Here is a 26,857-nt window from a genome sequence, read left to right on the forward strand (position 1 = left end):
GCCCGTGGCGGTACAGGGATGTGTTCGGCGTGGGAAGCCTCGTTTGCTGTGATTGGAGGCTCCACATTTCCCTGACAGCCAGTTAAACACCTGCCTTGTGCCCACTCCTCTGCCTTGTCAGGGCTGCAGCCTGGGCTGCCTTCTGCTCTTGATTCTGAGGGGCTTTGGGAGTTCCCCCTGCATGCCAGGCTTTGTCTGCTGCCCCTTCCCTGCCTTCCATGCCAGTATTCCTGGTTTGATGATTTCCACACCTCTCTGTGAGGCAAAGCTGGGTGTCGTGGTGGGGGTCACTCAGGTGCTGCCCACATGAGGGGCTTTCCCCACTTTTGGGGGGGTACAGGGGGAGCAAGGTGTGGCCCAGCCCCTCAGCTGGGCTTGGATGGAGCCAAGCCCCAGGGCTGGACTGTGCTGCTCTGTTGTCCTGCACTCCCTGGCCCTTGGCTTAGCCCCTGCTCCAATTCTAGGGCACTTTTAGCCATTTCTTCATGGATTAAAGGCAATCCCATGGTAAATGTGGCACTTGGGGACATGGTGGTGGCCTCAGCAGTACTGGGGAGAGGGTGAACTGATCTTGGAGTCTTTTTCCATCCCCAATGATTCTGTGATACTTCAAGTGGCACCACAGGAGCTCAGAAGAAACTGGGGGGTTCTGGCCAATCCTCGTGGCTGCTGGGGGGGATCCCAGGCTCTGCCTGTCCCTGGGCTGGGCTGGTGGGTCACTGGGATGTGCTGGTGGGACCAGAGCTGCTCCAGGAGCACTCACCCAGCCCATTGTTATGTCAGTTCAGGAGGGATGGGATGGGATGGGATGGGATGGGATGGGATGGGATGGGATGGGATGGGATGGGATGGGATGGGATGGGATGGGATGGGATGGGATGGGATGGGATGGGGCACTCAGTGCTGGAGTCCTGGCACAGCTGCATGGCTCCTGGGCACTTCAAAGAGGCAAGGTGTGCCTGCTGAGGTGCTGCCTGTGTCCTGTTCCCACGGTGTCCCTCCAGCCCCTATGCCCAGCCCATCTCCTGCTGTGGGTTGGTACCTCCTGCCCTACCGAGCTGTGCTGGGGCTGTGGGGGGAGTGGGAAGGAGAGTGGCCTATTTCTGCCAGGCAGGCTGGGGATTAGCTCCCGAAGCCCGGGCCCTGCGGTGCCCTCGTGCTTGTTAGCCCTATCTGCATTTTAATCCCTCCAAATTTGAGCTAATTACATCATCTTCCATAAAGCTGGGTTGACAGCACCGCAGTGCTGGGGGGACAGGGATGGGTGGGGGGTCCCGGGCTGGGACTCAGCATGTGGGGCTCCATGTGCATGGAATGTGGGTCTGGATGCTCCAGCATGTGGGGAGTGATCCTGGCGGGTTTAGGGGGACCCCACCCTTGTGCTTGGGCTGTTGGCCCAGAGTGTGGGGGGCCAGGACCAAGGTGGCCTTGGGCACCCCATGGGGAGCAGCTGGTGAGGGTGGGGGGCGGTGGCTGTGCCATGGGGGTCTCACTTGGAGCAGGAGCTCCTGCCCTGGCACAGCCAGCGGTGCTGGGGACCCTGCGGACCCCGCTCAGCCCCGGTGCGGGGTGGGCTCCGCTCCGGAGCCGGCAGCGAGGCAGTTAACGGAGCTTGTCATCCATCTCCCTCTTAGGGCTCCGCTCCCGAGCTGCAGCTTGAGTCAGTTGTGTGGAGGTGGCAGCGGCAGCAGCTCCGGCGGGCACACCGGCACGGCGGGCACACCGGCACGGCGGGCACGCCCCGACCCAGCCCCTGCCCTGCCGTGTCCCAGCCCAGGCCACCAGCACCCAGGTGAGGGGGCGACGGGCAGGGTGGGACCCGCTGTGCCCTCCACTGAGCGATGGATGATGCCAAGGGGTGCCGCCGATCGCGGGGATGGGGACGGTGCCCACCGGAGCTGGAGCACCGGAGCCGTGTGCCGGGGAGGGCCTGGGCACTGCATGACTTCCCCAGGAAACTTCGGCCGGGCTGGGCACGGGTGGGCACGGGTGGGCAGGGGCTGCTCCGTCCCTGCCCCTGCCCCAGCCAGGAGCCCTCAGGACACACAGGTGGGGGGACAAGCCCCGGACTGGGGCCGGGACTGGCAGAGCCCCTCGCTGCCCCGTCAGGCAGCATCGCCTGCCTGAGTGCTCCCAGCCTGCGGGGGCAGGCTGGACGCCGTGCCCAGCACGGGGGCAATCCGTCACCTGGTGCCACAGACACGGAGTTGGTGTCCCCGCTCCCCTCCGGAGAGCCCTGCCCAGGCTGGGGGGTGCTGCCCGCAGGGACTGGAGGGGGTTTTCTACTCCACAGCCCCACACGTGGCACTCCAGGGTGGGTACCCCACCCCACTTAGGTACCCCCTCCCCTCGGGACACATCCTGCCCCTGGGGTGGGGCTGGGACAGAGCTGGGCACGGCCCTGCAGGACCGTGTGAACCCCCCACAGCCGTGCCCATGGTGTTGGCTGGGACTTGGGGGTACCCGGGCAGTGCCACGGGAGTGCCCCAGCTCCCGCTCACCCCACTGTGCTTTGATGCCTTGCAGGGCCCCGCGGAGCCATCGGGACTGGAACCGGGCACCCCGCCTCGGAGCGTGGCCTGGGACCCCTCTGCCCCACGCCTGTCCTGCCACCGGGGCCGTGCGTGGCACCGCGGGGCGCCGTGCCCCGGGCATGACGGGCACCTGCCCGGCTCCCTGACGGCGCCCGAGGCAGCGGCCGCCCCGCTCGCCCCCCATGCCCTTCGCCCACGGGGCCACCTGTGCCCCGCCGCGCCCGGCCGGCATGGGCGACGTGCCCGAGCCGTGCCCGCAGGCCCCGCTGGCCGTGCTCTCCAAGGTGGAGCTGCGGGTCAGCTGTAAACACCTCCTGGACCGCGACACCCTCAACAAGTCGGACCCCTGTGTCCTGCTGCTGATGCAGTCCCAGGGCCAGTGGATGGAGGTAGGAGAGTGGGGGGCACTGCTGGCACCCACCGAGCTGGGCAGGGCAGGGCGGGAGCTGGGGACGTGGCGGGGCTGGGCACAGGGTGGTGGGTGTAGGGGGCTGCAGGGTGGGGAGCAGAGTGCAGGGTACAGGAGACAGTGCAGGGTACACGAGACAGTGCAGAATGGGGTGCAGGGTTCAGAGCAGAGTACAGGGTACAGAGCAGGGTACAGGAGATAAGGGAGAATGGGGTACAGGGTGCAGAAAGGGGTGCTAGGTGCAGAACAGGGTGCAGGGTTCAGACCAGAGTACAGGGTGCAGAGCAGGGGTGCAGGAGATCATGCAGAGCAGGTTGCAGGGTTCAGAACAAGGTGCAGGGTTCAGACCAGGTGCAGGAGACAATGAAGGGTCAGGGTTCAGAACGGGGTACAGGGTTCAGAATGGGGTGCAAAGTGCAGAACAGGGTACAGGGTGCAGAGCAGGGGTGCAGGATGGGGTACAGGAGATGATGCAGAGTAGGCTGCACAGTGCAGAACAGGTTGCAGGGCGCAGAACGGGGTCCCGGGGGTGAGGCAGGGTGGGCAGGGCACTGTGGGGCACCCGGCAGCCTGTGGGGATGGTGCTAACACTGGGTCACATCCAGCTCACTGGGGCTGCAGCGGGGCCGGGGAGCGGGGCGGGCGTGGTGCCCACTGCATGCGGCTCCCGAGTGGCTCCACTGCCCCGGGACAGGAACAAGGGACATCTCAGGCCCCCCTGGGGTGGCTCAGGGCTGGAGGGCTGGTACTGGCACTGGGGCTGATGCTGGCAGTGGGGCTGGCAGACACCGGGATGGCACTGGGGCTGGCACGGCTCCTTCCATCCCTCCCCATGCTGAGCTCTGGGCTGGCACCGGCGGCTCCGCTCTAATCGCGGCCGCTCAGCCGGCGGATTTAGCGCTAAATCCCTCGGCGTGTCATCGACTCTGCTCGAGCCAGCGCGGAGCCGGGGAGGGGGGGGACAAGGGCCCTGTGCCAGCTGCGGTGTGCTGTGCCATGGCAGACACTTGTACCCGGCTGTGCCACAGTGCTCTGTGCCACACTCCGTGCCACACTCCAGGTTGTGCTGTGCCAGACACCAGCCAGCTCCGAGAGGCAAGAGCGTCCCTCCTGAGCCACCTTTTGGAGTGACTCCTGTCCCAGCCAGCCTGTGTGCCCCAGGCAAGAGGGTGCCTGAATTTGGCTCTGCCCTGGGTCCAGAGGGTCCCAGGACCCAACACCCACATCCCCAGAATGAGGGGCTGCCTCTCATTCAGGAGGGACACGGGTGGCCACGGCAGGGTGGCAGCAGTGTGGGCTTGACAGATGATGCTGGACTGAGCAGGCAGTTGCCAGGGGCCAGGGGCTGGCAGGATGCCCTGGCCAGGATGTGTCCCCTTGAGTCAACCCTGGCAGGGACGGGTGCGGGGGAGGCTCCGGAACTGCTCAGCACCCGCTGCCAGCGTGGCCGGGAGACACTGAGCACCCGCTGGGGCCACCAGGGCTGGGGGCTGGTGACCCCCAGGCATGGCCACCCCAGGATGGGCACAGCAGCTTGTCCTGGCACCAACCCATCGCTCCTGCTCCAGCCGAGCTGTGGCAAAGCAGAGCCAGGGGCAGAGTATCCCCGTGGATGACCACAGGGAGCCCAGCGGGAGCAGCGCCCCAGACCCAGGGCTGGCAGGGCTGGAGGCTGTGGGGGGCACAAGGGGCTCCTCCAAATGCCATTCACTCGGGCACAGCTGGTCCTTCCCTGCATTCCCTGTTCCTGCACCCCTATCCCTTCATCCTTCACTCCCCCATCCCTCATCCCTGTACCCCTCAGCCTGGCATGTCCCATCCCTCCATCTCCCCTCACAACAGCCCCCATCCCACATCCCACATCCCTCCTCCTCACGCCGCTGGGATCCCACGTCCCTGTGTGAGCTCTGGCACCCCAAGGCCCTGTGCCAATGCCACGCAGGTGGATCGCAGCGAGGTGATCAAGAGCAACCTGAACCCCGTGTTCGCCAAGATCTTCACGGTCGATTACTACTTCGAGGAGGTGCAGAAGCTGCGCTTCGAGGTGTACGACAGCCACGGCCAGGCCGGCGTGGGCACGCACGATGACGACTTCCTGGGGGGCATGGAGTGCACCGTGGGGCAGGTGAGCCTGGGCACCCCCTCCCGGGGACCCCACGGTGCCGTCCCCTCCCCAACGCTGGGCTCTCGCAGATCGTGGCGCAGAAACGGGTGACGAAGCCGCTGTTCCTCAAGTACGGGAAGTTTGCGGGCAAGTCCACGATCACGGTGAGCACCGAGCCTCTGCCGGGGGGGGCAGTGGGGTGGGTGACACTGAGCAGGGCCACTGGGGTGGCACCAAACCCAGGCACACGGGTGGTACCAGGATGGGGTGCACAGGTGACATGGAGCTGGAATGCTGGGATGGCACCAGACAGGACACGTGGATGGCACTGGACTGGGGCGCTGGGACAGCATCAAACTGGGACACCTGGGTGGCACTGGACTGGATCAGTAGGGTGGCACAGACTCTTGGAATTGGGGAGGGCTCAGGGTCCCCGATGGCATCTGCTGGCCATCCTGAAGGTTCCTCCTGTGCCAGGAAGGCACGTGGGACTCTGTCCCATCCCAGGGCACCAGAGGGAGGTGGTGGGCAGGGGGGCAAAGCTATGCCAGGCTCTGAGCATCCACGGCCACCTCTCAGATCATCTCGGAGGAGATCTCGGGGAACAACGGTTACGTGGAGCTTGCCTTCCGTGCCAAGAAACTGGACGACAAGGTGAGCCGGGTGCCAGGGGGGAAACAGGGCAGGGCGGGCAGGGTGGGCACTGCTCTCTCTCATCCTCCTCCCCCAGGACCTCTTCAGCAAGTCGGATCCCTTCCTGGAGATCTACCGCATCGACGACGACCGCAGCGAGCAGCTGGTGTACCGCACCGAGGTGGGGCCACGGCGGCACCGAGCCCCCGGCCACCCCACGGCCACCCCGGGGGCTCCCTGGCCCTGCTGAGCCCCCCATCCTGCAGGTGGTGAAGAACAACCTCAGCCCCATCTGGGAGCCCTTCAAAGTCTCCCTCAATTCGCTCTGCAGCTGTGAGGAGAAGAGGAAGCTGAGGGTGAGGAAGAATGATGGGCACCTCTATTCCTGCCCTGGGGGCATCTGTACCCCAGCTTCCCTGGGGGTGTGCTGGGGACCCCACAGTGCAGGGGACAGGGCTGAGCCCGCCCGGTGCCAGGGCTGAGCCGTGCCCGTCACAGTGCGTGGTGTGGGACTACGACTCGCGGGGCAAGCACGACTTCATCGGGGAGTTCTTCACCACCTTCGAGGAGATGCAGAAGGCGATGGGGGAGAACAAGGTGGGACATGGGGACACGGGGATGGCCTGGGGGTCACCCTGTGTGCTGCCAGCAGAGCCTGTCCTAGCAGCCACCTTCCAGCTCCTCCTCTGGGTTTGGCATCATTTTCTTCTCGTTGCCCTCCTGTCTGGGGAAGGGATGGTGGGTTTGGGGTCTTCTGGGGAATCAGTCATGGATGGGGTGGCTGGGAGTGGGGGAAGGCAGCTGCACCCTGGGGCTGTGGGGGTGCAGGGTTATTAGGCCGCAGTGTTCCGGGGCCGTGGGGTCCCCATGAGTGGCACCGGGGCCGGGGGTGCCCGGGCTGGGCCGTGCCCCGGCGGGGGCTGCAGGCAGCGCGGGTGCCGGTGCCACAGGTGCAGTGGGACTGCATGAACCCCAAGTACAAGATCAAGAAGCGCAACTACAAGAATTCGGGGGTCGTGGTACTGCTGGACCTGAAGGTGAGCGCCTGGGAGCTGTGCGGGGCCGTGCCAGGCTGTGCTGAGCTGTGCCAGGCTGTTCTGAGCTGTGCCAGGCTGTGCCAAGCCATGCCCGGCTCCGTGGCCGGCGCGGGGCACGGCCGCCTGACGCAGGTCCCTCTGGAAGATCCACAGGGTTTACTCCTTCCTGGATTACATCATGGGCGGCTGCCAGATCCATTTCACGGTGAGCAGCGTCCCCTCCCCACCCCGCAGGGACACACCAGTGGCCCTGCTCACCCTGGGTGACCCTCACTGCCCCCTCCCCAGGTGGCCATCGACTTCACGGCCTCCAACGGGGACCCCCGGAACAGCTGCTCCCTGCACTACATCAACCCCTACCAGCCCAACGAGTACCTCAAGGCACTGGTGGCTGTGGGCGAGATCTGCCAGGACTACGACAGGTTGGTGGCTCTGGCAGGTCCCCTGGGGCCACACACACTGGTGACAGGCACCTTGGGGTGAGATCTGCTGGTGACAGGCACTCAGTGATGGCACCAGAGCTCCTCACGCCCCTTCCCTTGCAGCGATAAGAAATTCTCGGCTCTGGGCTTTGGTGCCAGGATCCCCCCCAAGTACGAGGTGAGGGGGTCTCAGGGCCCTGTGGGACCCCGGGGATGTGCTCGTCCCTCTGGGTACCCTCGGCTGTGGCACTGGTGGGGCTTGGCAGATGCCGGGGGCTGTGGTAGGGGGTGCACCAGCTGCCCCCTCCCCTTCCTCCCTCCCTCCCTCCCTCCAGGTCTCCCACGACTTCGCCATCAACTTCAACCCCGACAATGATGAGTGTGAGGGTGAGTCCAGCTCTAGAGGGGCCGGATCCATGGCTGGGATGCCCCTCACCCCTCGCACACCCCACAGGCATCCAGGGCGTCGTGGAGTCCTACCAGAGCTGCCTGCCCAAAATCCAGCTCTACGGCCCCACCAACGTGGCTCCCATCATCTCCAAGGTGGCTCGTGTGGCGGCCGACGAGGAGCGGACCAAGGAGGCGTCGGTGGGTCCCTGTGCCCCAGCCGGGGCTGGGCTGAGACCCTGCACACTCGTGACACTCGCGGCTGCTCCGGCGAGGGGCCGGCCGCGGGGTCAGGCAGCCCCCGAGCATCCCTGTCCCCCCAGCAATACTTCATCCTGCTGATCCTGACGGACGGCGTGGTGACGGACATGGCGGACACGCGGGAGGCCATCGTCCGCGCCTCCTACCTGCCCATGTCCATCATCATCGTCGGCGTGGGCAACGCCGACTTCACGGACATGCAGATCCTGGACGGGGACGACGGTGTCCTGCGCTCCCCCAAGGGCGAGCCCGTCCTGCGCGACATCGTCCAGTTCGTCCCCTTCCGCGAGTTCAAGAACGTGAGTGGGGCGGTGACGAGCTCCTGCCTCCCCCTGCCCGCCCCTGCCAGCCCTTCCCGGCCCTTCCCTCCCCTCCCATCCCATCCTCTCCTGTCCCCTCCCGTTCCCTCCCGCCCCTTTCCGTCCCCGTCCCGTCCCCTCTTTCCCTCTCCCATCCGTCTCCTCCCTTCCCGTCCCCTTCTGTCCCTGCGGTCCTCTCCCGTCCCCTCCGCTCGTGGCGGCGCTGGGAGCCGCTGCCCGCGGCTCAGCCCGGTGTCCCGGTGTCCCGGTGTCCCGCAGGCGTCACCCACGGCCCTGGCCAAGTGCGTGCTGGCGGAGGTGCCCAAGCAGGTGGTGGAGTACTACAGCTACAAGGCCTTCCCCCCGCGCTGCCCCCGGCCCCCCACCCCCGACCCCAGCCTCGGCTCCCCGCAGTGAGGGACCCCCGAGCCCCAACCTCGGTTTTCCCCAGCGAGGGACCCCCGACCGCCGGCTCCAGCCTCAGTTCCCCCTGTGAGACGCCCCCAGTGCCCCCCAGCTTTGGGTTGCCCCAGTCTCAACGTGCCCCAGTGAGACCCCCCCCCACCCCCCCCCACTCTCCCGGTGTGGCCTGGGGACACACGGGGTCCCCGCCAGGCCCTGCCCTGCCACAGCCCCCCCGGCTGGGACATGGGGAGAGTCCCGGCCCCCCAGTGCAGGACACCCCCAGCACTGCTCTCTCCCGGTGGTCTGTGCCCTGTGGCCCGGACCCACCCCTGCTGTCCCCTCGGTCCCCGCTTCTCTGTCACTGTGACATTTGGAGGCTGCATGATCCCCCCAATAAAGCACCACCCCTGCGCCCATCCTCCTGCTCTCTGCGTGCTCACCCCACCATCGGGGGGGTCTCTAGGGGTGGGTAGAGAGGCTGGCAGCTCCCGGGCGCTGCCGTGTCCCCTCACGGTGACACCATGCTGCCCCACCTGGTGACAAGGCCGAGGGCAGTCCCGGCCCCCACATTCCGGGTGTCCGTGGCCGGGAGCGCCGGAGCGGCCGCGGCTTTGATGCGCCAGAGCGGGCGCTCGCCCCGCCGCGCCGCGGCCCCGAATCCAGGGCACGGAGCGGGGAGAGGCGGCAACGGAGCGAGCCCAGCTGCCCGGCACACGGCCACTGCCACGTGCTGTGTGCCCCGTGCCGTGTGCCATGTGCCACATGCCATGTGCTGTGTGCCCTGTGCCGTGTGCCATGTGCCACATGCCATGTGCCACATGCCATGTGCTGTGTGCCCTGTGCCACACCCCGCGCACCGTGTGTCCCCAGCTGTGTTCCGCGTGCCACGTATGTGCTGCGCGTGTATCCCGTGCCGCGGGCCGTGCTCCACGGTCACCTGTGACATGTGCCGTGTCACGTCCCGTGTGCCGTGCATCCCGTGCCACCCTGTGTGCCGTGTGCCACGCGTCTGCTCCATGTGCCGCGTGCCGTGCGCTGCGTGCTCTGCCGTGTGGCGTGCAGTGTGGCATACCCCGTGCACCCCTTCCTTGTGACATGTGCGTTGTCGTGTGCCCTGTCATGTTCCCTGTGCCACGTGCTACTTGTCATGCGCTCTGCGCCGTTTGTCATGTGACGTGTTCCGTGTGCCATGTTCTGCGTGCCCTGTGCCACGTGCCGTGTTCCTTGTGCCACATTCCACGTTCCATGTGCCACGCATCATGCTGTGCCACGTGCCGTGTGCCGGGCACTGTGCCACGCTGCTGCCACATGCTGTGTGCCGATGCTGCCAGCATGGTGCCGGCAGATGCTCCTGGCAAGGTGACATGCCCAGGGGCCACCACGGGGACTGAAACTGGAGCCTGGCACAGCCTCATGGGGTAGGGGCCACCTGAGAGCCGCCGTGCAGGTGCCGGTGAGCTGGGCTCCGGGATGCTGCCATCTCCCTGGGTGCAGGCACCCGTGCCAGGCTGGCCCCATGTGGGTGTCACTCTCCGGGACAGCTCTGCTGGCCCTTGGGCACTGCCGGCAGCACAAGGCACGGGCACAAGGCACGGGCAGGGGCGCAGTACCTGCACCCCCATTCAGCCCTTATTTTTAGCTCCTGATTCATCTCCTTTAAGGCGGGATCCTGGGTGTTGCCGTGGAAACCCAAACCTGCCGCCTGGGAGGCTGCAGCAGGGGCCACTCCTGGTGCGGGCAGGAGCTGCCCTGGCACCCCAACCCATGGGGACAGACGGGTACCCCAGGGTGGGTGCAGAGGGACCCCGCGGGGCTGGGAATGTCCATAGACACCACGCTGGGTTGTCCCCGCCGGCAGGAGGGGCTGGCAGAGGTGGCAGGGTTGGCAAGGCTAGCAGAGGGGGCAGGAGTGGCAGGACATTGGTGCCACTGTCGCCATGCTGTGGCCCCGCCCCGGCCCCTGCCGCCCCCCCGGTCATTGCCCCCGGCTGTCAATAAGGTTCCCGGGGATGCGTCCCCACCCCGATGTGTTCCTGATAACAGCAGCTCTTCCCGCTGCTTCCCGCCTCACACCCGTGGGAATAGCTGCCTGCCTGGGAACAGCAATAAATATTTATTTCCGCAGGGCGGGATGGGCGGAAAGGGGGGTCACGGCCACACGTCCCTGCCCGGGGGGAGCAAGGCCACGGGGATGGCCACAACGCAGGGCCGGAAAAGTTCCCCGCCCCCAGGGAGGTGGGACGGTGCCGTGGCCCCTCACCAGAACCCCCAGCCCCATGGGAACCCTTGGTGCCGGGGTGACACAGGAGGTGTTTTTGGGGTGCCTGAGGGGGTCCCCGCAGGGTCTCCATGTGGTGGTTCTCAGCAGGTGAGGGCTCAGTGTCCCCCCACACCCCAGGACCTTCAGGCCATGGGCCATTGCGAGGGCAGCTCCGTGTCCCCCATCTCCTCCTGGTAGCGCCGGTTGAAGAGGGTGTTTTGCTCGGGGGAGAAGTGGCTGCGCCAGTCCCCCACCACCCCTGCGGGACAGAGGGCACGGGGAGTCAGGGATGCTGCAGCCGCAGTGCCCCAGCGCCCCCAGCCCCGCTCCCCCTCACCTTTGCGCATGAAGCGGCCCTGGCTGTGGTCCATGATCTCGGCGGGGATCAGGGAGTAGTTGGCCATGGCGTTGTCCCGCATGGCGGAGAAGCTGCAGTGCTGCTCCAGGGCTGCCAGCGTGCCCGGTGCCAGCGGGCACCCCAGGAAGCTGCTGAGGCGCTGCGCTGTGCCACGCAGGTCCTGGGCCAGGAGCACGGTCAGCACCGGGCACCAGCGGGGACGGGGACAGGGACGGGGGCACGGCGGGGCTCACCTGGTGCAGCTCCTCGTAGGTGACGTAGAGGATGTCCAGGAGGTGCCGCTGGCCCAGCCAGCCCTTGACGTGGTCAAACCAGGAGCCGTAGTGCACTGGGGGGGAGGCGGGGGGGTGATGGGGGGCCCTGAGGCTGAGTGTCCCCCCACAGACTCCCCCAGTCCCTACCTGTGCCCTCGAGGAACTGCGTCAGGAAGGCATCGAAGGAGCTGGGGTCGGGCAGGAACTTGGCCAGGTGGTGGAAGTGGTAGAAGGAGACAGCGACGTCTTTGGGGTTCCTGGCCACGTAGATCACCTGGAGGGACACAGTGTCACCCCCACAGCGGGGGGATTCCCCTCCACCCCGCTCAGAAAGCCCCCAGCGTTTCCCCAGCTGTGGGAAGCCCCATGGGTGTGGGGTGTCCCCAGACCACTGGGGACCCCTCTCACCTTGGCCTTGCTGCGCTGCAGGGCGGGGGCCAGGACGTGGGCGGGCAGGTGGGTGGTGAGGAGCCGCGGGGTCTCGGTGTCCCGCAGAGCCTCCCGGCAGTAGATCTGCTCCAGCCAGGGCGCCCGCTCCCAGTTGGGAATGGTCTTGGCTGGGCGGGCATCGCCAAGGCTGAAGAGCAGCGTCAGGATCTCCTGCATCCAGGTGGTGCCTGCGGAGGTGGGTGTCAGGGCAGGGCCACGGGCCTGGCACCGTGGCGTGGCACAGCACGGAACGGCACTGCACTGGCACGGGTAGCACGGATTGGCACAGCAAGGCACGGCTCAGTCTGTCCCATCCCATCCCATCCCGACCCCTCCTGTACCAGCAGCTGGGGTGGCAGTGCCGTGTGCCCCCTCCCTGAGCCCCCAGGGACGCCAGTCTAGGGCTGGGCACAGTACGGCAGCAGGACAGGGGCTCGGGGCAGGACCTCCTGGCCAGGGGTCCCCGTGCTGTGCCAAAGAGCGGCCGCGGGGACCAGGTCCGGCTGTCTCCAAGCCCGGCCATCTCCCAGCCCCCCGGCAGCCCTGGAAGAGCTCCCCGCTCCAGCCCGGGGTCCCAGCCCCGTCCCGCCGCATCCCCTCGTTGTCCCCGTGTCCCCCCATGCCCTCACCCGATTTGGGGTAGGTGGCGATGAGCACGTCGGTGGGGCGGAAGGTGAAGGCGGCGGCGAAGGCGAGGGACTCCTGGGTGTGGAGGTGGCCGGGCAGGGCGATGCCCGCAAAGGTCTCGGTCACCTCCATGCGCTCCATGGCCCGGCCGGGCGGGACGCGCCGGGAGCCGCTTAAATAGCGCCGAAAGAGGAAGCGGCCCCGGCGGGCGGGGGGCCGGAACCCCCCGGCACATTCCTGCCGGGGAGCCGGGAATCCGCGCTGGGGCCATCGCCGGGAAAGCGCTGCTGGCAGGGGCTGCAGACACCCGGGATGGGATGGGAGGGCATGGGTGGGATGGGAGTCCTCCCTTCCCAGACCCACCGCCGCAGCCGGGAGAAACGTGGGGGCCGCTTCACCTCGGGAAGGCGGCCAGGAAACCCGAGGGATGCCGGCCCCACACCGAGCTCCCCACGACTGGCACCGGAGGAGGGGGTTCCCATCCCAGCACACCGCAGGATGAGGTGTCCAGCTGGACCGGCCATCTCCACGTGGCTCCATGCCATTCCCAGAAGCCCCACCAAGGCCCTTGCTAGGAAGGACACCACAGCTGGAGCCAGCAGGGATGCGCAGCATCCGCAGGATAGCGGTGCCTCAGTTTCCCCTCGGGACGCTGCAGCGGGACCGGAGCGTGGGGGATCCAAGCACACATGAAGGACCAGCAGCAGCCCCACGCCACGGCCGTGCCACCCCGGCTGCTTGCCCCCGGGCATGTGGCTGCTCCGGCGCCATGGCGGGGGGCGGCTCTGGGGTGGCTGGAGCCCATCCCAGCCCCGTCACCGCACGCAAGCCGGAAAAGTTAAATCACAGCCGTCGCAGGCAGGGACTGCCCAAGTGTCCCGGGGCCGGGGTGAGCGGGGCCAGGCGTGCTGGGGGTGCTGGGGGTGCCAGTGCTGGACTGGGGGTGCCGGTGGGTGCCGGTGCCGGGGAGGCTGAGGCGCGGATGGGACTGGCGTTTTCCCAACCGAAAAGAATCTGGGCTTCATTAGAGGATCGGGAGCGTCACCGCAGCTCGGAGGAGAGGCCGTGGCACGGCACAGCCACCGGGGCTGGGCTGGGGGAGGCCGCGGAGCCCTGGCACTGCCAGGCGGGCACAGGGCACCCAGGGAGGGGTAACGCTGCGCTCCTGGTTACTCATTGACGGCGGGAGGGGACGGAGGAGCGCGGCGCAGCCATCCCAGTGCATGTGCTCTCACGGTGGTGGCAGGTCCCCCCTTGTCCCCAGCAGCACCCAGCAGAAGATGCCAGGCCGGAGCGTGTGGGTGCTGGCGCTGGCGCTGGCGCTGGCACTGCCCAGCACTGGACAGAAGCACCTGGAGGAGGCCAAGCGCATCATGACCACCACGCCGGTCATCGACGGGTGAGCAAAGGTCACCTGGGCCCGCAGCGTGCCCAGCTGCTCCTCTCTGTGGGAAAACCCCAGCTGGGAAACCCTGCGGGACAGCCCGCTGGGGGATTCCGGGGCCGGGCACCCCAGGGCTGTGCAGGAACAGGGAGCAACTTTCCCGGGGGATCCCCGTGCCAGGCACCCCGGGCTGTGTGGGGACAGGGGACAGCTTTCCCGGGGATCCCGTGGGACCGTCTGTGCAGCCGAGGGGATCCCCGGTGCCGCAGCCCAGCGGGAGTGGGTAGGGTACGGGGAAGCCGGGGTTAGGCTGCCCTGGGGGAAGTTCCTGCTCAGTCCTGAGTGATGTCCCTGCTCCTTTCTTGGGACCCTCAGGAGGCTCCGGTCCCCTGCAGCATTCCCTTGTGGAACAGCGCCGTGCCACCGGAACAGGGAGCAGGGCAGGGGGAGCAGGGGGGTGTGGGACTGTGACAGGAGCAGGAAGTGGCACCCAGCCCGGACCCTGCCACTTCCCCAGTGGCACTGCTGGGTGTGGGATGGTCGTGCCAGGATGTCCCTGCGGTGACGTCCCCATCAAAGGGATGTCGGGCTGGCTCCCCTGGGTGTGAGGGCTGATGATGGGTTGGAAAGGGACACAGGGAAGAGTCCTCCGGGGGGTCCCCCATGGCACTGTCCCCTGGGAGTGGCCTGTCTCCAGTTCCTGTCTGGAACTGTTTGGGTGGTTTTTGGCTGAGGGGACAGGTGGGTGGACAGATGGACCGAGGGGGGGTGGAGGATGGATGGATGATGGATGGATGGATGGATGGATGGATGGATGGATGGATGGATGGAATGACATCCAGATGAGGGGACTCTGTGTGTGGCAAGCCAGGGGGGTGGGCGGACTGAGGGCGAGTGGGCAGAAGGTCAGGCCACTCCTCAGTGCCCACCCTGTCCCTGCCCAGGCACAACGACCTGCCCTGGCAGCTCCTCTGGAAGTTCAACAACCAGCTGAGGCTGCCAGCAGCCAACCTGACACTGCTGAACGACACCCACACCAACATCCCCAAACTGCGCCAGGGGCATGTGGGCGGGCAGGTGGGAGCACCGGGGTGGGCATCGGGGTGGGCACTGGGGAGGGCAGGGGCACCAGTGAGGATACCAGGGAGGGTGGTGGGCACTGGGGTGGGCAGGGAGGGCAACGGGGTGAGCTTTGGGGCTCTTGGGACAGCACCAGGACGGGCAGAGACACTGGGGCGGGCAGCGGGGCGGGCAGTGCCCGTGCTGACGGCGTGCCCGCGGCAGTTCTGGTCGGTGTACGTGCCCTGCGGGACGCAGAACAAGGACGCGGTGAGGCGCACGCTGGAGCAGATGGACGTGGTGCAGCGCATGTGCGACCTGTACCCCGAGACCTTCGCCTGCGTCACCGACACCAGCGGTGAGCGGGCGCGGGGACGAGGCACCGCGGGGGTGCTGAGGGGGCTGCCCGCCCCGGCTGATGCCCCCGCCCTCCCGCAGGCATCCGGGAGGCGTTCCGGAGCGGGAAGGTGGCCAGCCTCATCGGGGTGGAGGGCGGCCACTCCATCGACAGCAGCCTGGGCGTCCTGCGCACCCTCTACCGCCTGGGTGCCCGCTACATGACCCTCACCCACAGCTGCAACACCCCCTGGTAGGACCCCCGGGGGGCACGGAGGGTGGCAGCGCTGGCACGGGGGGATGTGGTCAGAGGTGTGGCCACTCTGATGCTCTCCCTGTTCTGCAGGGCTGACAACTGGCTGGTGGACACCAAGGATGAAAAACCTGTGCACCACGGCCTCTCACCCTTTGGGAAGGTGAGGAATAGCATCAGCAGTGGTGTCCAGGAGCAGTGGCATTGGAGGAATGTGGTACTGGCACCCGCTGGCCCCATGCTGAGTGCAGTCCAGTTCCATCCATCCATCCATCATCCATCCATCATCCATCCATCCATCCATCCATCCATCCATCATCCATCCATCCATCCTTCCATCCATCCATCCATCCATCATCCATCCATCATCCATCCATCATCCATCATCCATCATCCATCATCCATCCATCCATCCATCCATCCATCATCCATCCATCCATCATCCATCCATCATCCATCATCCATCATCCATCATCCATCCATCATCCATCATCCATCCATCCATCCATCCATCCATCCGTCCGTCCATCCATCCATCCATCCATCCACCCCTCATCCATCCATCCATCCATCCATCCATCCATCCATCCATCCATCCATCCATCATCCATCCATCCATCCATCCATCCATCCATCATCCATCCATCCATCCATCCATCCATCATCCATCCATCCATCCATCCATCCATCCATCCATCCATCCATCCACCCATCCATCATCCATCATCCATCCATCCCTCTGTCCCACCAGCCAAAAGCCACCCAAGCAGCCCCAGACATCCCCACAGGGGACCCCTCCCAGCCCCACCCCTGTCCCCTGTCCCTGTAGATGGTGGTGGAGGAGATGAACCGCCTGGGCATGATCGTGGACCTGGCCCACGTCTCAGTGGACACGATGAAGGTCGTGCTGAACATCTCCAAAGCCCCCGTCATCTTCAGCCACTCCTCTGCCTACAGCATCTGCCAGCACCGCCGCAACGTGCCCGACGACGTGCTGCACCTGGTGGTGAGTGTGGGCACAGGGCAGGCCAGGGACAGCGGGGGGCTCTGAGGGGCTGGGGGCTCAGGGCTGTTCCCCCCCCAGGCCTCCACGGGCAGCTTGGTGATGGTCAACTTCTACAACGCCTACGTGACCTGCAGCGACAAGGCCAAGCTGTCCGATGTCGCAGGTGAGGGGGAGCCCAGGTGGGTGGGGGTGGCAGTGACCCCCCCCTGCCCTGCTCACCCCGGTGTCCCCCCCACAGACCACATGGACCATGTGAAGAAGGTGGCTGGTGCCCAGGCCGTCGGCTTCGGGGGGGACTACGACGGGGTCACAGGGTAAAGGGGGTGATGGTGTAGGATGGGATGGCACAGCGTGTCCCCACCATGGGGACTTCCTGAGGGGTGGGGGCGTCCCCCCCTGCACCTGTGTGGGCAGCTGGGTGTGCTGGGGGTGGCCCAGCTGTGAGCTGTGGGGTGGCACAGGGTCCCCACTGGCCTGGAGGACGTCTCCAAGTATCCTGCGCTGGTGGCCGAGCTGCTGGCGAGGAACTGGACGGAGGAGGAGGTGAAGGGAGCCCTGGCTGAGAACCTGCTCCGGGTCTTCAGCAGAGTGGAGGAGGTGAGCGGGGCATGGGAAGCACGGGGCACAGGGATGTGCAGGGCAAGGGGACACAAGTGGCACGGGGAGCATCGGGAATGGAGATGTAAGGGACATGGGGACACGTGGCACAGGGACACTCGGGGCGGCAGACGCAGGTGGAACATCAGGGCGTGTGGCACTCAGGAATTTATGGGGACACAGGGAGGCAGGGGGACACATGGGGCACCGGGACGTGCGTGGGATGGTTTGGGGTGGCAGGGGCTCTGTGCGGACGGGCAGTGCCCCTCACAGCGGGAGCCCACCCTGTCCCCACGCAGGTGAAGAGGAGCCTGCAGGGCACGGCTGCCCACGAGACCCCCATCGCCTTCGAGGAGCTGGAGGGGCCGTGCAGAACCAGCTACGGGTACCCCAACGGCGCCGGCACTGCCCGGCGCCCGCCGGCAGCCCTGGCACTGGCACTGGCGCTGGCCCTGCTCCTCTCCGTGCTCTCCTAGCACCCGGCTGCCACCGTGGCCCTGGCACCGTGCCCGGGACCGCCGGGCAGGGCACGATCCAGCGCTCCTTTCTGCCGGACCTGCTGGCAAAATAAAACCGTGGCTCGAGCAGCGCCGGCAGCGAGTGTCCGTGTGGGGCTCTGTGGGACCCCGCGCCAGAGCCCAGCGGCTCCTGGCTGGACATGCTGGGCCACCCCGGCGTGTCACCGGCCACCCCGGCGTGTCACCGGCGGGGCAGAGCAGTGGGGTCCCGGCGGCGCCCGCCCAGGCACACCGGGAAGCTGTAACCGTACCGGGAGTGACACATCCCGGCAGCACCTGGCCAGGGCGGCTGCGGAGCTGCCTCCGCAGGATGCTTCAATTAATCATTAGCTAATTAATTGGCTACTTAATTATCTCCTTAGCAACTTCCTCTCGCATTCAGGAACAGCCTGTTTTCGGAGCGGAGGCGGGAGAACAGGCAGGAGAAGGAGAGCCATCTTCCTGTGGCATTCGGGATCTGGCTGAGGCACAGCGCCCGTCTGCCAGCCGGGCACGGGGCAGGGAGTGGGGACAGGGAAGGGAAGGGAAGGGAGCAGGGAAGGGATGGGAACAGGGAAGGGATGGGAACAGGGAAGGGAAGGCTGCACCCTCACCCCGTCCCTGGCAGCGAGGCTGCTGCGGGCAGGTGCTGATGGTGGGATGGGTGCGGTGCCAAGCCTGGGGTCTCCCCTCGGGGGTCCCAGCTTGTCCCCACGAGGGCTGGGGAACGGTGCAGGGAGCTGGGCTGGCCCAACCCTAGTGGGGAAGGGAGCTGGGCTCCAGCTGCTCCGAGCTCCTGCTCACTCTGGCCCGCCCGTTCGGCCACGTGAAAGGGACAGGTCCCTGCAGTGGGGGAAGGGGGTTGTCCTCGCCCTCCAGAATCCCCAGAGTTGGTGCCCCGAGCCACTTCCCAGCTCCTGGATGGGCAGAGGCTCTGGGAACAAGAGCAGTCCCTTCCTCCTCCTCAGCTCCTGGGCAGCCCCTGGCACCGGGTCCTGTCGCAGGGCAGGGGACACGATGAGACGAGGGGGACCACAGACCCCACCTGCATCCACAGCCCCAACACACACTGGGGTGTTCAGAGATTGTTTATTTCAACCCACAGAAGGGCATGGACACGGTTTGGGCAAAAAAAGAAGGCAAGTAAGACAAGCTTAAAAAAAAAAACCACCAAAGAAAACACAGAGAGACAGCCCGGGGAGAGGGACGGGGGCAGCTCTGGAGCCCCCAGTGCTGCGGGGACACCGTGCAGGGAGCCAGGAGCCAGGCACAAATCTCCAGGGTCCCCCAGCTTCCCGCCCGGCCCACCAGGAGGTGGGACAAGATCCAGTGCTCTGCTGTAGCCCAAAGCCTCCTCCTCCTCCTCCTCCTCGGTGGCGAGGAAGGCTCTGTGTCACCAGCCACACGCTCCAAGGCCACGGAACTCAGGGAAAACAATCAACGCAGCGGGAAGTGGCCCCCATGACATCCCCCAGAGGTGACAGTTCCTCCTGGGAGACCCGAAGGAAACAGCGTTTCCTTCCTGGAGAGCTTCCAGCAACCCAGCAGCTCCGCGGTGCCGTGGGAGGGGCACAAACAGCTCCAGCCCCAGGGGAAGGTGACAAGGGACAGGGAGAGGGGACACACGGAGAGCAGCTCCTGCCCCTGGCCTGGTGCCAGCAGCGAGGGGACAGAGGCTATCCAGGGATGAGGCACAGGGATCGAGGCAGAGCTGCTCCCGGGATGGTTCTGCATTCCCTGTCACACCCACCCAGCAGGGGGACATTTGGGGACGTGTCTGCAGCCACCACAGCTGCTGCAATCCGCTCCCAGTGCCGGACATGGGTCCTCACTGGTCCAAACTGGCAGTCAGGGCCGGGACAACCATTTCCAGCTGGCAGTGCCTGGGGAATCTGTGGATTGACACGCACGGGGCTGGGCAGGGGAGGGTGTTCCAAAGGGCACTTCGTGGTACGGGGCTGGGGGGTGACGGCCCGGCGGGACACGGAGCAGCAGAGGGCACAGGGATGGTGACAGCCAGGGAGGGGACACCCCGCTGTCACCACCCCTTCCTGCAAGGCACCGACCTCCCCAGCTCCACAGCCGGGCACTGGGCCCTTCCTGGAGATGGGGGCCCCCGCGGGTTCTCCTGCTCCTCCCAACCAGCTCCTGAGGAACTCGGCCCACAGCTCAGCTCTGGGCAGGGACAGGGAACAACAGAGGAGCTGGGGAGCAGCACCCCGAGAGCAGGGAAATCCCCTTAGTGTTCCGTCAGCAGCGGGATGTGGGGCTCGGCCAGGCGCCACCGGCAGCACCCCCCGACGAAGCCCCCCCCCAAAATCCAGCACGGGATTCCCACATTCCCACCGGGATCGCCGCCTGCTCAGGGAAGGGCTGTCACCCCCCGAGAAGAGTCCTGAGGTGGGGGGGGGGCTGCAGGAGGGGGCCCCGCTCCAGCAGTGCCATCCACAGGCCCAGGGAGGGCTCAGTTCCGCAGGGCAGCCAGCCTGGAGGGAGAGCAGCAGAGGGGAGCCAGGTCAGGGCAGCAGGAGCAGCCCCAGCTGCAGCCAGCCTGGCCAGGGAACCCCTCTGGGCCCCCAGGAAAGGCCAACTCTTCCCCTTCAGGCCAGTGAGGGATCCTGGGAAGCGCTGGGAGTGCCCAGGAACTGGGAGAGAACCAACCTCCGGGACAGCTGGTCCTCCTGGGAGCGCACGGAGCTCTCCCCCACGGCCGAGGCCCCCTCGGGCAGCTGGCTCAGCTGGTCCATGATCTCCAGCCCGTTCTCCTCGGCGATCTGGACGATCAGGCTGTCCACCTGCTCCTGCGGCGTGCTCAGCGTGGTGGCCGAGCTCATGGAGTCCTCCATGACCTGGGACAGACACAGCCCTGTCCCCCTGCCCAGCCCGGAGAGCCGGCAGGGATCCCCCTGCCATCCCAGCCTCTCTCTCCCGGCTGCCCGGCACTCACCGAGGTGTGAACGTCCAAATTCTGCACTTGCTGCTCGAATTTATCCATCACTGCCGACACCTTCTGCAGGTCCATGGAGCTCAGGGCCTTGTCCAGGGCCTTGGTCACCTGAGCCATGTTTTTCGTCACCTGCAAGAGGAGATTCCTTCAGGAATGCTCTGAGGGTTGCAGGCAAATCCAAGCACTGTCCTGACGCCATCCCAGGTGGGATGAAGAGGGTCTGAGAGCCCTGGCGGGCTCATTCTGGGGAGCTGGGGGCGGCTGGAGGCAGTGAGAGGAGAAGCTCCACGCGGGGATGGAGCTCCCAAAGGCCTGCTGGAGGCTCTTACCCCCTTCATGGTGACGGCTGTCTGCACCTTGGAGGCCACGGCGTCCACGCGGGAGGCCATGCGCAGCCAGTTGAGCCCCTCGTTCTTCTTGCGGATGGCGTTCTCGGCATAGACCCGCGCACACTCCACGTTCTTCTGCTGCAGCGCCTGGCCATGGGGAAGATGAAATTGGAAAGCCTCGTGACTGTGGCTGCCTGGCAAGAGGTTTGGGAAATACAGCAACTGTAAGGGAAACTGAAATGAGAACAAGCTTTGAGACACCAAACCCTACTAGAAAACAGCGGTGTCGCCAGTGGAAGGCAATCCCCCTTTTGAGCTGCAGACAGATCCAAGGGTCGAATGGAATGTTCTGTCCCATCCCTCAAGAATGTATTGTTTACCCCACACCTGTAACCCTGCCCTGAAGCATCAGGTAGCTGTAATCCCACTGGCCCAAGTCTTATTCTGGGCCCACTCTGAAGCACCCTTGATAAGGTGTGCCCAGGGGACTGGAGGCCCTCTTGGCATCCCCACTACCTCTCCCTCTCACTTTCTCTCCCATCCCCACTACCTCTCCCTCTCACTTTCTCTCCCATCCCCACTATCTCTCTTTCTCTCTCCCATCCCCACCATCTCTCTCTCACTTTCTCTCCCATTCCCACTATCTCTCTTTCTCTCACTTTCTCTCCCATCTCCACTCTCTCTCTCACGTTCTCTCCCATCCCCACCACCTCTCTCACTTTCTCTCCCATCCCCACCATTTCTCTCTCTCACTTTCTCTCCCATCCCCTCTCTCTCTCTCTCTCACTTTCTCTCCCATCCCCACCATCTCTCTCTCTCTTCCATCCCCACCATTTCTCTCTCTCTCACTTTCTCTCCCATCCCCACCATTTCTCTCTCTCACTTTCTCTCCCATCCCATCTCCACTCTCTCTCTCACGTTCTCTCCCATCCCCACCATCTCTCTCTCTCTTCCATCCCCACCATTTCTCTCTCTCTCTCTCTCCCATCCCCACCATTTCTCTCTCTCTCTCTCTCCCATCCCCACCCTCTCTCTCTCCCCCTATCTCTCCCATCCCCACTCCTCGGGGCCTGCCCCCAGCTGTGGCTGGCAGCTCCAGGCAGGGCCCCACGCCCCTTGCAATAACCTGTCTGTCCTGCCTGCAGCGCTCTCTCGCCCCCATCCCTCCGTCCCTCCAGGACGCCGGCGCTCCCCAGAGAGCTCAGAGAGCCCCCGGGGCTCCCAGCAGGACGCAGCTGGGAACTGCCCCAAGCAGCACTCAAACCCCCCCGTGGGGCTGGGTGTGCTGGGGCTGCCCCTGCCCCGCTCCCAGGGGGTGGCAGGAGGGAATTCCAGCTCTGGCCCTGCCCCGCTCCCAGGGGGTGGCAGGAGGGAATTCCAGCTCTGGCCCTGCCCCGCTCCCAGGGGGTGGCAGGAGGGAATTCCAGCTCTGGCCCTGCCCGGCAGGAGGGAATTCCAGCTCTGGCCCTGCCTGGCAGGAGGGAATTGCAGCTCTGGCCCTGCCCCGCTCCCAGGGGGTGGCAGGAGGGAATTGCAGCTCTGGCCCTGCCCCGCTCCCACCGGGCGCCAGGAGGGAATTGCAGCCGCCCCCCGGTGCCGAGCCCCGGCAGGGCGAGCCCCACGCACCTTTTTCACTTTGGCCTGCTCGGCCTTGGAGTCCTTCTCGGCTTTCTTGGAGAGCTTCTCCAGCTGCTTGGCTGTGAACTGCGGGACACAGCGGGGTCCGGGGGGGCAGGAGCAGCGGCGGTCACGTTCTGCTTGGGGCTGGGGGGGGACCCCGGAGCCCACCCCGCCCCACCCCTGCTGTGACAGGGACACCTTCCACTGTCCCAGGGTGCCCCGAGCCCTGTCCAGCCTGGCCTTGGGCACCGCCAGGGATCCGGGGGCAGCTGCTCCGGGCACCTGTGCCAGGGCCTGGCGCCTTCCCAGCCAGGAATTCCTTCCCCGATCCCACCTCACCCCCCCGGCACGGCCAAGCTGTTCCCCTCTGTGCCACCTGTCCCACCCCCGCCGCCTCTCAGCGGCCACGGCTGCCCGCCCCTCTGCCCGCGGCACCTCCGGTCACCCCTCGGGCCGGGGCCTCCTCCTGTCACGGTGCCGCCGCAGGAGCGGCCCCGATGAGGCCGAGCCAGCGGGCGGAACCGGGACCGGGACTCTCCCGGGACCGGCGATACGGGACCGAAAGGAGGCGGAAGGGCCTCCGCTGCTCTCTCACCTTCAGCTGGAAGAGCGTGTCTGGAAAGGAAGGAGAGCACAGTCTCAGCGACGGGACCGGGACCGGGAGACCGGGGACCCCGCCCACTCGTCTCGCCCACCAGTCCTGGCTCCGACCCTCACCCCCAGCCCCACCCCTCCCGACCCGCCCCAGCCCCACCGGGAAGCGCCGGTACCGCCCAAGCCCCCGGTACCGTCCATCCTGCCCGCCGCCGCTTCCGGGTTCCGCCGCCGCTTCCGGGTGACGCCGCCGCCGCTTCCGGGGTGCGCGCGCTGAGTCTCGCGAGAACGACGGCGCGGCCGGTGGGGGGGGGGGAGGTCACGTGGGCAGCGGGAACGCACCGGGGGTGTCGGGCGCGAAGGGGCGGGGCCAGAAACCCGAGACGGGGCGTGGTGGTGCCAGTTGGGGGCGTGGCTATCACCGGGCCAGGGTCGCTATTGGTTGCTCTCTAACAACGGTTTCCAGCGGCTTAATGACTGTGGGCGGGGCCTGCTGGTGGGCGGAGCCTGAGGCGGGATAATACCGCGCGTGCGCAACTGGAACTCGCCTTCGCGGACATGGCAGCGGCCGAGGCGGGAGCGACCCCAGCGGCACCGGGACCGACACCGGCCGAGCCAGAGCTGGAGCCCCTGCGGCTGCGGCGACTGCGGGGCGACGGCTTCTTCGAGGTTCCGGCCGCCGATAGGGTGAGTGCAGCGGGTCCCCGGGGTGCGGGAGGGCTTGGGGCCGGCGCGGGGTCCCCGGTGAGGCGCCCTCGAGGCGGCTCCGCCTCAGCGCGGCTCTGTGGTTACAGCTGGGGCGGTGCCGCAGCGTGAAGGAGTTTGAGAAGCTCAATCGGATCGGAGAGGGCACGTACGGCATCGTGTGTGAGTGCGGGGGCGGCTCCCGGGGCGCTGTGGCCGTGCGGGACCGGGGAGGGACCTGAGTTAATTCCGCTCCACTCCCTGCCGTGGGTAGGGATGCCTTCCCCTAGATCACGCTGCTCCGTCTAGCCTGGCCTTGGGGCACTTCCAGGGATCCAGGGGCAGCCCAGTTTCTCAGGGTACCCTGTGCCGCGGCCTGCCCACCCTCACAGGGAGGAATTCCTTAGCGATATCCCATCCATCCCTGCCCGCCGGCAGTGGGAAGCTATTCCCTCGTGTAGAATCCCAGCACGGTTTGGGTCGGGAGGTGCCTGAAGCTCACCCAGTTCCCCCCCTGCAGCTGCTCTGGGGGGCTGGGGTGAGGTCGGGACAAAGCCAGGTGTGTGTCCTGGTGCTGACGTGACCTGTGCTGTCCCCAGACCGTGCCCGGGACACGCTGACCAACGAGACAGTGGCACTGAAGAAGGTGCGGATGGACAACGAGAAAGATGGTAAATGGGGGGGGGAACAGGGGCTGTCCTGCCCTGCTCTGTCCTGCCCTGTCCTGTCCTCAGCACGGCTGTTCCTCTCTCCCCCAGGAATGCCCATCAGCAGCCTGCGGGAGATCACCCTGCTCCTGCAGCTCCAGCACCCCAACATTGTGGAGCTGAAGGACGTGGTTGTGGGAAACCACCTGGAGAGGTGAGAGTTCCCTGTCTGTCCTCCCTTTCCTTCCAAGCCTTCCTTGGAGGCCTGAGCCGCCTCAGCAGACAAAGCTGTCCTGGGGGAGGCTCTGACCTTACCTTGTTTCCAACAGCATTTTCCTGGTGATGGGATACTGCGAGCAGGACCTGGCCAGTCTCCTGGAGAACATGCAAACGCCCTTCTCGGAGGCTCAGGTACAGGGTGGGGCAGGATTTGGGTCCAGCACCTCTTAGAGGGTGCTGCCACCCCTGCCAAAACACGTGGGCACTGTGAAGGGCTCCCTAGACCTTGAGCTGGGGATTCCAGGGATACCTGATAGAGCTGGGCTTTGCTGCCTCTCAGTGAAGCCTTTCCAGGCTTGGTTTGGGGCTGGAACAAACTGTCAGGGAAACAGAGGTGGGAGAAAATGCCCACCCAGAACCCACTGGGAGAACATAGGGATGGAGGGACTGGAGAACACCCCAGTGGGTTTGGGCTGTGTGGGTTTGTCCAGTTGGTGCTGCTCCCACAGAGGTGACAGCTCCTGTTCTCTGTCCCCAGGTGAAGTGCATCATCCTGCAGGTGCTCAAGGGCCTGCAGTACCTCCATGAGAACTACATCATCCACAGGTGGGAGTGGCAGGATGGTGCTGGGGGGCACAAAGGGGTGTCTTGGGAGCAAGTGGCACTGTCAGGAGCAGCTCTGCGTGGGGCTTTGGGGCCCACCAGTGTGGGAGCACCGGCAGGGCAGGGAGGCCGTGGAATGATGGGATTGGATTTCCCGTGTGGTCTCTCAGCTCCAGCTGCTCTGTTTCCCACAGGGACCTGAAGGTGTCCAACCTGCTGATGACCGACAAGGGCTGTGTGAAGATAGGTGAGCCCCAGCACCTGCACCCGGCCGTGGCTGCTCTGTGCCGTGACCGCAGCTCAGCCGGGCTCCCTCCTGACTGTCACTCTCTGTTGCAGCTGATTTCGGCTTGGCACGCACCTACGGGATGCCCCCTAAGCCCATGACCCCCAAAGTGGTGACTCTGTGGTGAGTGGCTGGAGCCAGGGCGCGTCCCCCCCTGCGGGATGGGCTGGTGGCAGCTCTGACACCGCGTGTCCCCTGCGCAGGTACCGCGCACCGGAGCTGCTGCTGGGGATGACGACCCAGACTACCAGCATTGACATGTGGTAATGTGGGGGGGCTGAGGCTGCTTGGAGGGGGCTGGGGGGCTGCAAACTGCAGGGGGATCACTGGAGAGGCTCCCCTGCTCCGCAGGGCTGCTGGCTGCATCCTGGCCGAGCTGCTGGCACACAAACCGCTGCTGCCAGGCACCTCCGAGATCCACCAGATCGACCTCATCGTGCAGCTCCTGGGGACACCCAACGAGAACATCTGGCCGGTAAGAGCTCCCTGCCCCTTTTCCCACTGTCCTTTCTCCCTGGCTGTTCCCCTGCCTCCTCCTCACACTCTGTTTCCCCCAGGGCTTCTCCAAGCTGCCGCTGGCCACCCAGTACACCCTGCGCAAACAGCCCTACAACAACCTGAAGCACAGGTTTCCCTGGCTCTCGGAGGCTGGGCTGCGACTGCTCAACTTCCTCTTCATGTACGACCCCAAGAAAAGGTAAGAGCCAGGCAGGATGCGGGGTGGGTAGGGCAGGGAGACCTGCTCCACGCTGTCCCCCAGCTGGGGTGGTCCCTGCCACTTGCCTTTGTCCCCGCAGGGCCACAGCCAAGGACTGCCTGGAGAGTTCCTACTTCAAGGAGAAGCCCTTGCGTAAGTACTCCCCATCCTGGGGCAGGGCAGGACTGGGAGGCTTTGGGGCCTGCTCACCCCTCTCTGTGCCCCACAGCCTGTGAGCCGGAGCTGATGCCCACCTTCCCACACCACCGGAACAAGCGGGCGGCCAGCACGGCGACGGAGAGCCAGGCCAAGCGCAGCAAGCCCTGAGCTGGCCCCCGGGAGCAGGCGTGATGTGTCCTGGCTGAGGTGGATTCCCTCAGCCCAACAGTCCCGGCGCCATGGGGACGGCTCCTCACTCCGTCTGCCCGTGTGGGACGGGGCAGGCTCCGGTCTGCAGCTGGGCGAGCATGGCCCCAGAGCCAGGAGAGAGGAGAGATGGGGCCCGGGGACGCCCAGGCTTGGCAGGGTCAGTCCTGTCCCAGGCGGGTCCTGGTTTGTGCTGTCTGTGGGGGGGGGGAACCCCAGCTCTGCCATCAATAAAAGCATCTGGTAGTGGCAACATTGTGTGGAGTGACTTCATTCTTTGGTGCCAGCTGCAGTGGGAGAAGCTGTGGCTCTGC

General features: G+C 66.1%; 5 protein-coding genes across 8 annotated transcripts; 3 read left to right on the forward strand and 2 right to left on the reverse strand.

The window, feature by feature from the left end:
* The first annotated feature begins 1,655 nt into the window (after positions 1-1,655).
* On the forward strand, positions 1,656-8,907 carry CPNE7 (copine 7). Its single transcript, XM_053987096.1, has 16 exons — positions 1,656-1,792; positions 2,527-2,923; positions 4,886-5,068; positions 5,137-5,211; positions 5,627-5,701; positions 5,778-5,861; positions 5,947-6,036; positions 6,179-6,277; positions 6,631-6,717; positions 6,863-6,922; positions 7,006-7,139; positions 7,263-7,317; positions 7,475-7,526; positions 7,594-7,727; positions 7,850-8,086; positions 8,366-8,907. Exons 2-16 carry the CDS (start codon positions 2,717-2,719, stop codon positions 8,501-8,503), a joined length of 1,710 nt encoding a protein of 569 aa, XP_053843071.1. The 5' UTR covers positions 1,656-1,792; positions 2,527-2,716; the 3' UTR covers positions 8,504-8,907.
* On the forward strand, positions 1,867-26,796 carry CDK10 (cyclin dependent kinase 10). Of its 2 annotated transcripts, XM_053987108.1 has the most exons (13): positions 1,867-1,871; positions 23,835-23,908; positions 24,325-24,396; positions 24,484-24,586; positions 24,702-24,783; positions 25,130-25,197; positions 25,389-25,441; positions 25,534-25,603; positions 25,684-25,743; positions 25,832-25,955; positions 26,038-26,177; positions 26,278-26,330; positions 26,407-26,796. In XM_053987108.1, exons 3-13 carry the CDS (start codon positions 24,378-24,380, stop codon positions 26,502-26,504), a joined length of 870 nt encoding a protein of 289 aa, XP_053843083.1. In that variant the 5' UTR covers positions 1,867-1,871; positions 23,835-23,908; positions 24,325-24,377; the 3' UTR covers positions 26,505-26,796. The 2 variants fall into 2 exon arrangements, with proteins under 2 accessions (XP_053843083.1, XP_053843082.1); XM_053987107.1 differs by lacking the exons at positions 1,867-1,871; positions 23,835-23,908 and adding an exon at positions 23,665-23,728.
* Positions 10,591-12,654, reverse strand: LOC128812612 (sulfotransferase 2B1-like). Its single transcript, XM_053987106.1, is given in 7 exon segments — positions 10,591-11,010; positions 11,089-11,269; positions 11,343-11,437; positions 11,511-11,637; positions 11,772-11,980; positions 12,422-12,635; positions 12,637-12,654. Coding segments are annotated over 7 exon segments (960 nt in total). The 3' UTR covers positions 10,591-10,894.
* On the forward strand, positions 13,253-17,879 carry DPEP1 (dipeptidase 1). Of its 3 annotated transcripts, none has more exons than XM_053987104.1 (11): positions 13,253-13,308; positions 13,687-13,818; positions 14,748-14,880; positions 15,088-15,220; positions 15,301-15,451; positions 15,545-15,614; positions 16,281-16,457; positions 16,536-16,620; positions 16,696-16,771; positions 16,919-17,054; positions 17,354-17,877. In XM_053987104.1, the coding sequence occupies exons 2-11, from the start codon at positions 13,700-13,702 to the stop codon at positions 17,528-17,530; spliced, it is 1,257 nt and encodes a 418-aa protein (XP_053843079.1). In that variant the 5' UTR covers positions 13,253-13,308; positions 13,687-13,699; the 3' UTR covers positions 17,531-17,877. The 3 variants fall into 3 exon arrangements, with proteins under 3 accessions (XP_053843079.1, XP_053843078.1, XP_053843077.1); XM_053987103.1 differs by having other exon boundaries at positions 13,258-13,308; positions 13,666-13,818; XM_053987102.1 differs by lacking the exon at positions 13,253-13,308 and having other exon boundaries at positions 13,569-13,818; positions 17,354-17,879.
* On the reverse strand, positions 18,622-23,374 carry CHMP1A (charged multivesicular body protein 1A). The gene is made up of 7 exons (XM_053987117.1): positions 23,218-23,374; positions 23,043-23,062; positions 22,454-22,531; positions 20,828-20,974; positions 20,499-20,627; positions 20,213-20,400; positions 18,622-20,037 (listed from the first exon to the last, which is right to left on the reverse strand). Exons 1-7 carry the CDS (start codon positions 23,240-23,242, stop codon positions 20,016-20,018), a joined length of 609 nt encoding a protein of 202 aa, XP_053843092.1. The 5' UTR covers positions 23,243-23,374; the 3' UTR covers positions 18,622-20,015.
* Positions 26,797-26,857: the final 61 nt, after the last annotated feature.

The sequence above is a fragment of the Vidua macroura genome, chromosome 11 (genome assembly GCF_024509145.1).
Source record: "Vidua macroura isolate BioBank_ID:100142 chromosome 11, ASM2450914v1, whole genome shotgun sequence".
Lineage (NCBI taxonomy): Eukaryota > Metazoa > Chordata > Aves > Passeriformes > Viduidae > Vidua > Vidua macroura.

Bases quoted from the DNA above. Each gene is read 5' to 3' on its own strand.
- CDK10 (XM_053987108.1), top strand. The intron at 25,442-25,533 runs GTGAGCCCCAGC...TCTCTGTTGCAG, and splicing joins CAAGGGCTGTGTGAAGATAG to CTGATTTCGGCTTGGCACGC. The intron at 26,178-26,277 runs GTAAGAGCCAGG...TTGTCCCCGCAG, and splicing joins ATGTACGACCCCAAGAAAAG to GGCCACAGCCAAGGACTGCC.
- DPEP1 (XM_053987102.1), top strand. From the start codon at position 13,643: ATGTGCTCTCACGGTGGTGGCAGGTCCCCCCTTGTCCCCAGCAGCACC. The intron at 16,458-16,535 runs GTGAGTGTGGGC...TTCCCCCCCCAG, and splicing joins ACGACGTGCTGCACCTGGTG to GCCTCCACGGGCAGCTTGGT. The intron at 16,621-16,695 runs GTGAGGGGGAGC...TCCCCCCCACAG, and splicing joins CAAGCTGTCCGATGTCGCAG to ACCACATGGACCATGTGAAG.
- CPNE7 (XM_053987096.1), top strand. From the start codon at position 2,717: ATGCCCTTCGCCCACGGGGCCACCTGTGCCCCGCCGCGCCCGGCCGGC. The intron at 5,702-5,777 runs GTGAGCCGGGTG...CTCCTCCCCCAG, and splicing joins CCAAGAAACTGGACGACAAG to GACCTCTTCAGCAAGTCGGA. The intron at 7,318-7,474 runs GTGAGGGGGTCT...CCCTCCCTCCAG, and splicing joins GGATCCCCCCCAAGTACGAG to GTCTCCCACGACTTCGCCAT.
- CHMP1A (XM_053987117.1), bottom strand. From the start codon at position 23,242: ATGGACGGTACCGGGGGCTTGGGCG. The intron at 20,975-22,453 runs GTGCGTGGGGCT...CCCCATGGCCAG, and splicing joins AGCAGGCCAAAGTGAAAAAG to GCGCTGCAGCAGAAGAACGT. The intron at 20,401-20,498 runs GTGAGTGCCGGG...TGTCTGTCCCAG, and splicing joins ATTTGGACGTTCACACCTCG to GTCATGGAGGACTCCATGAG.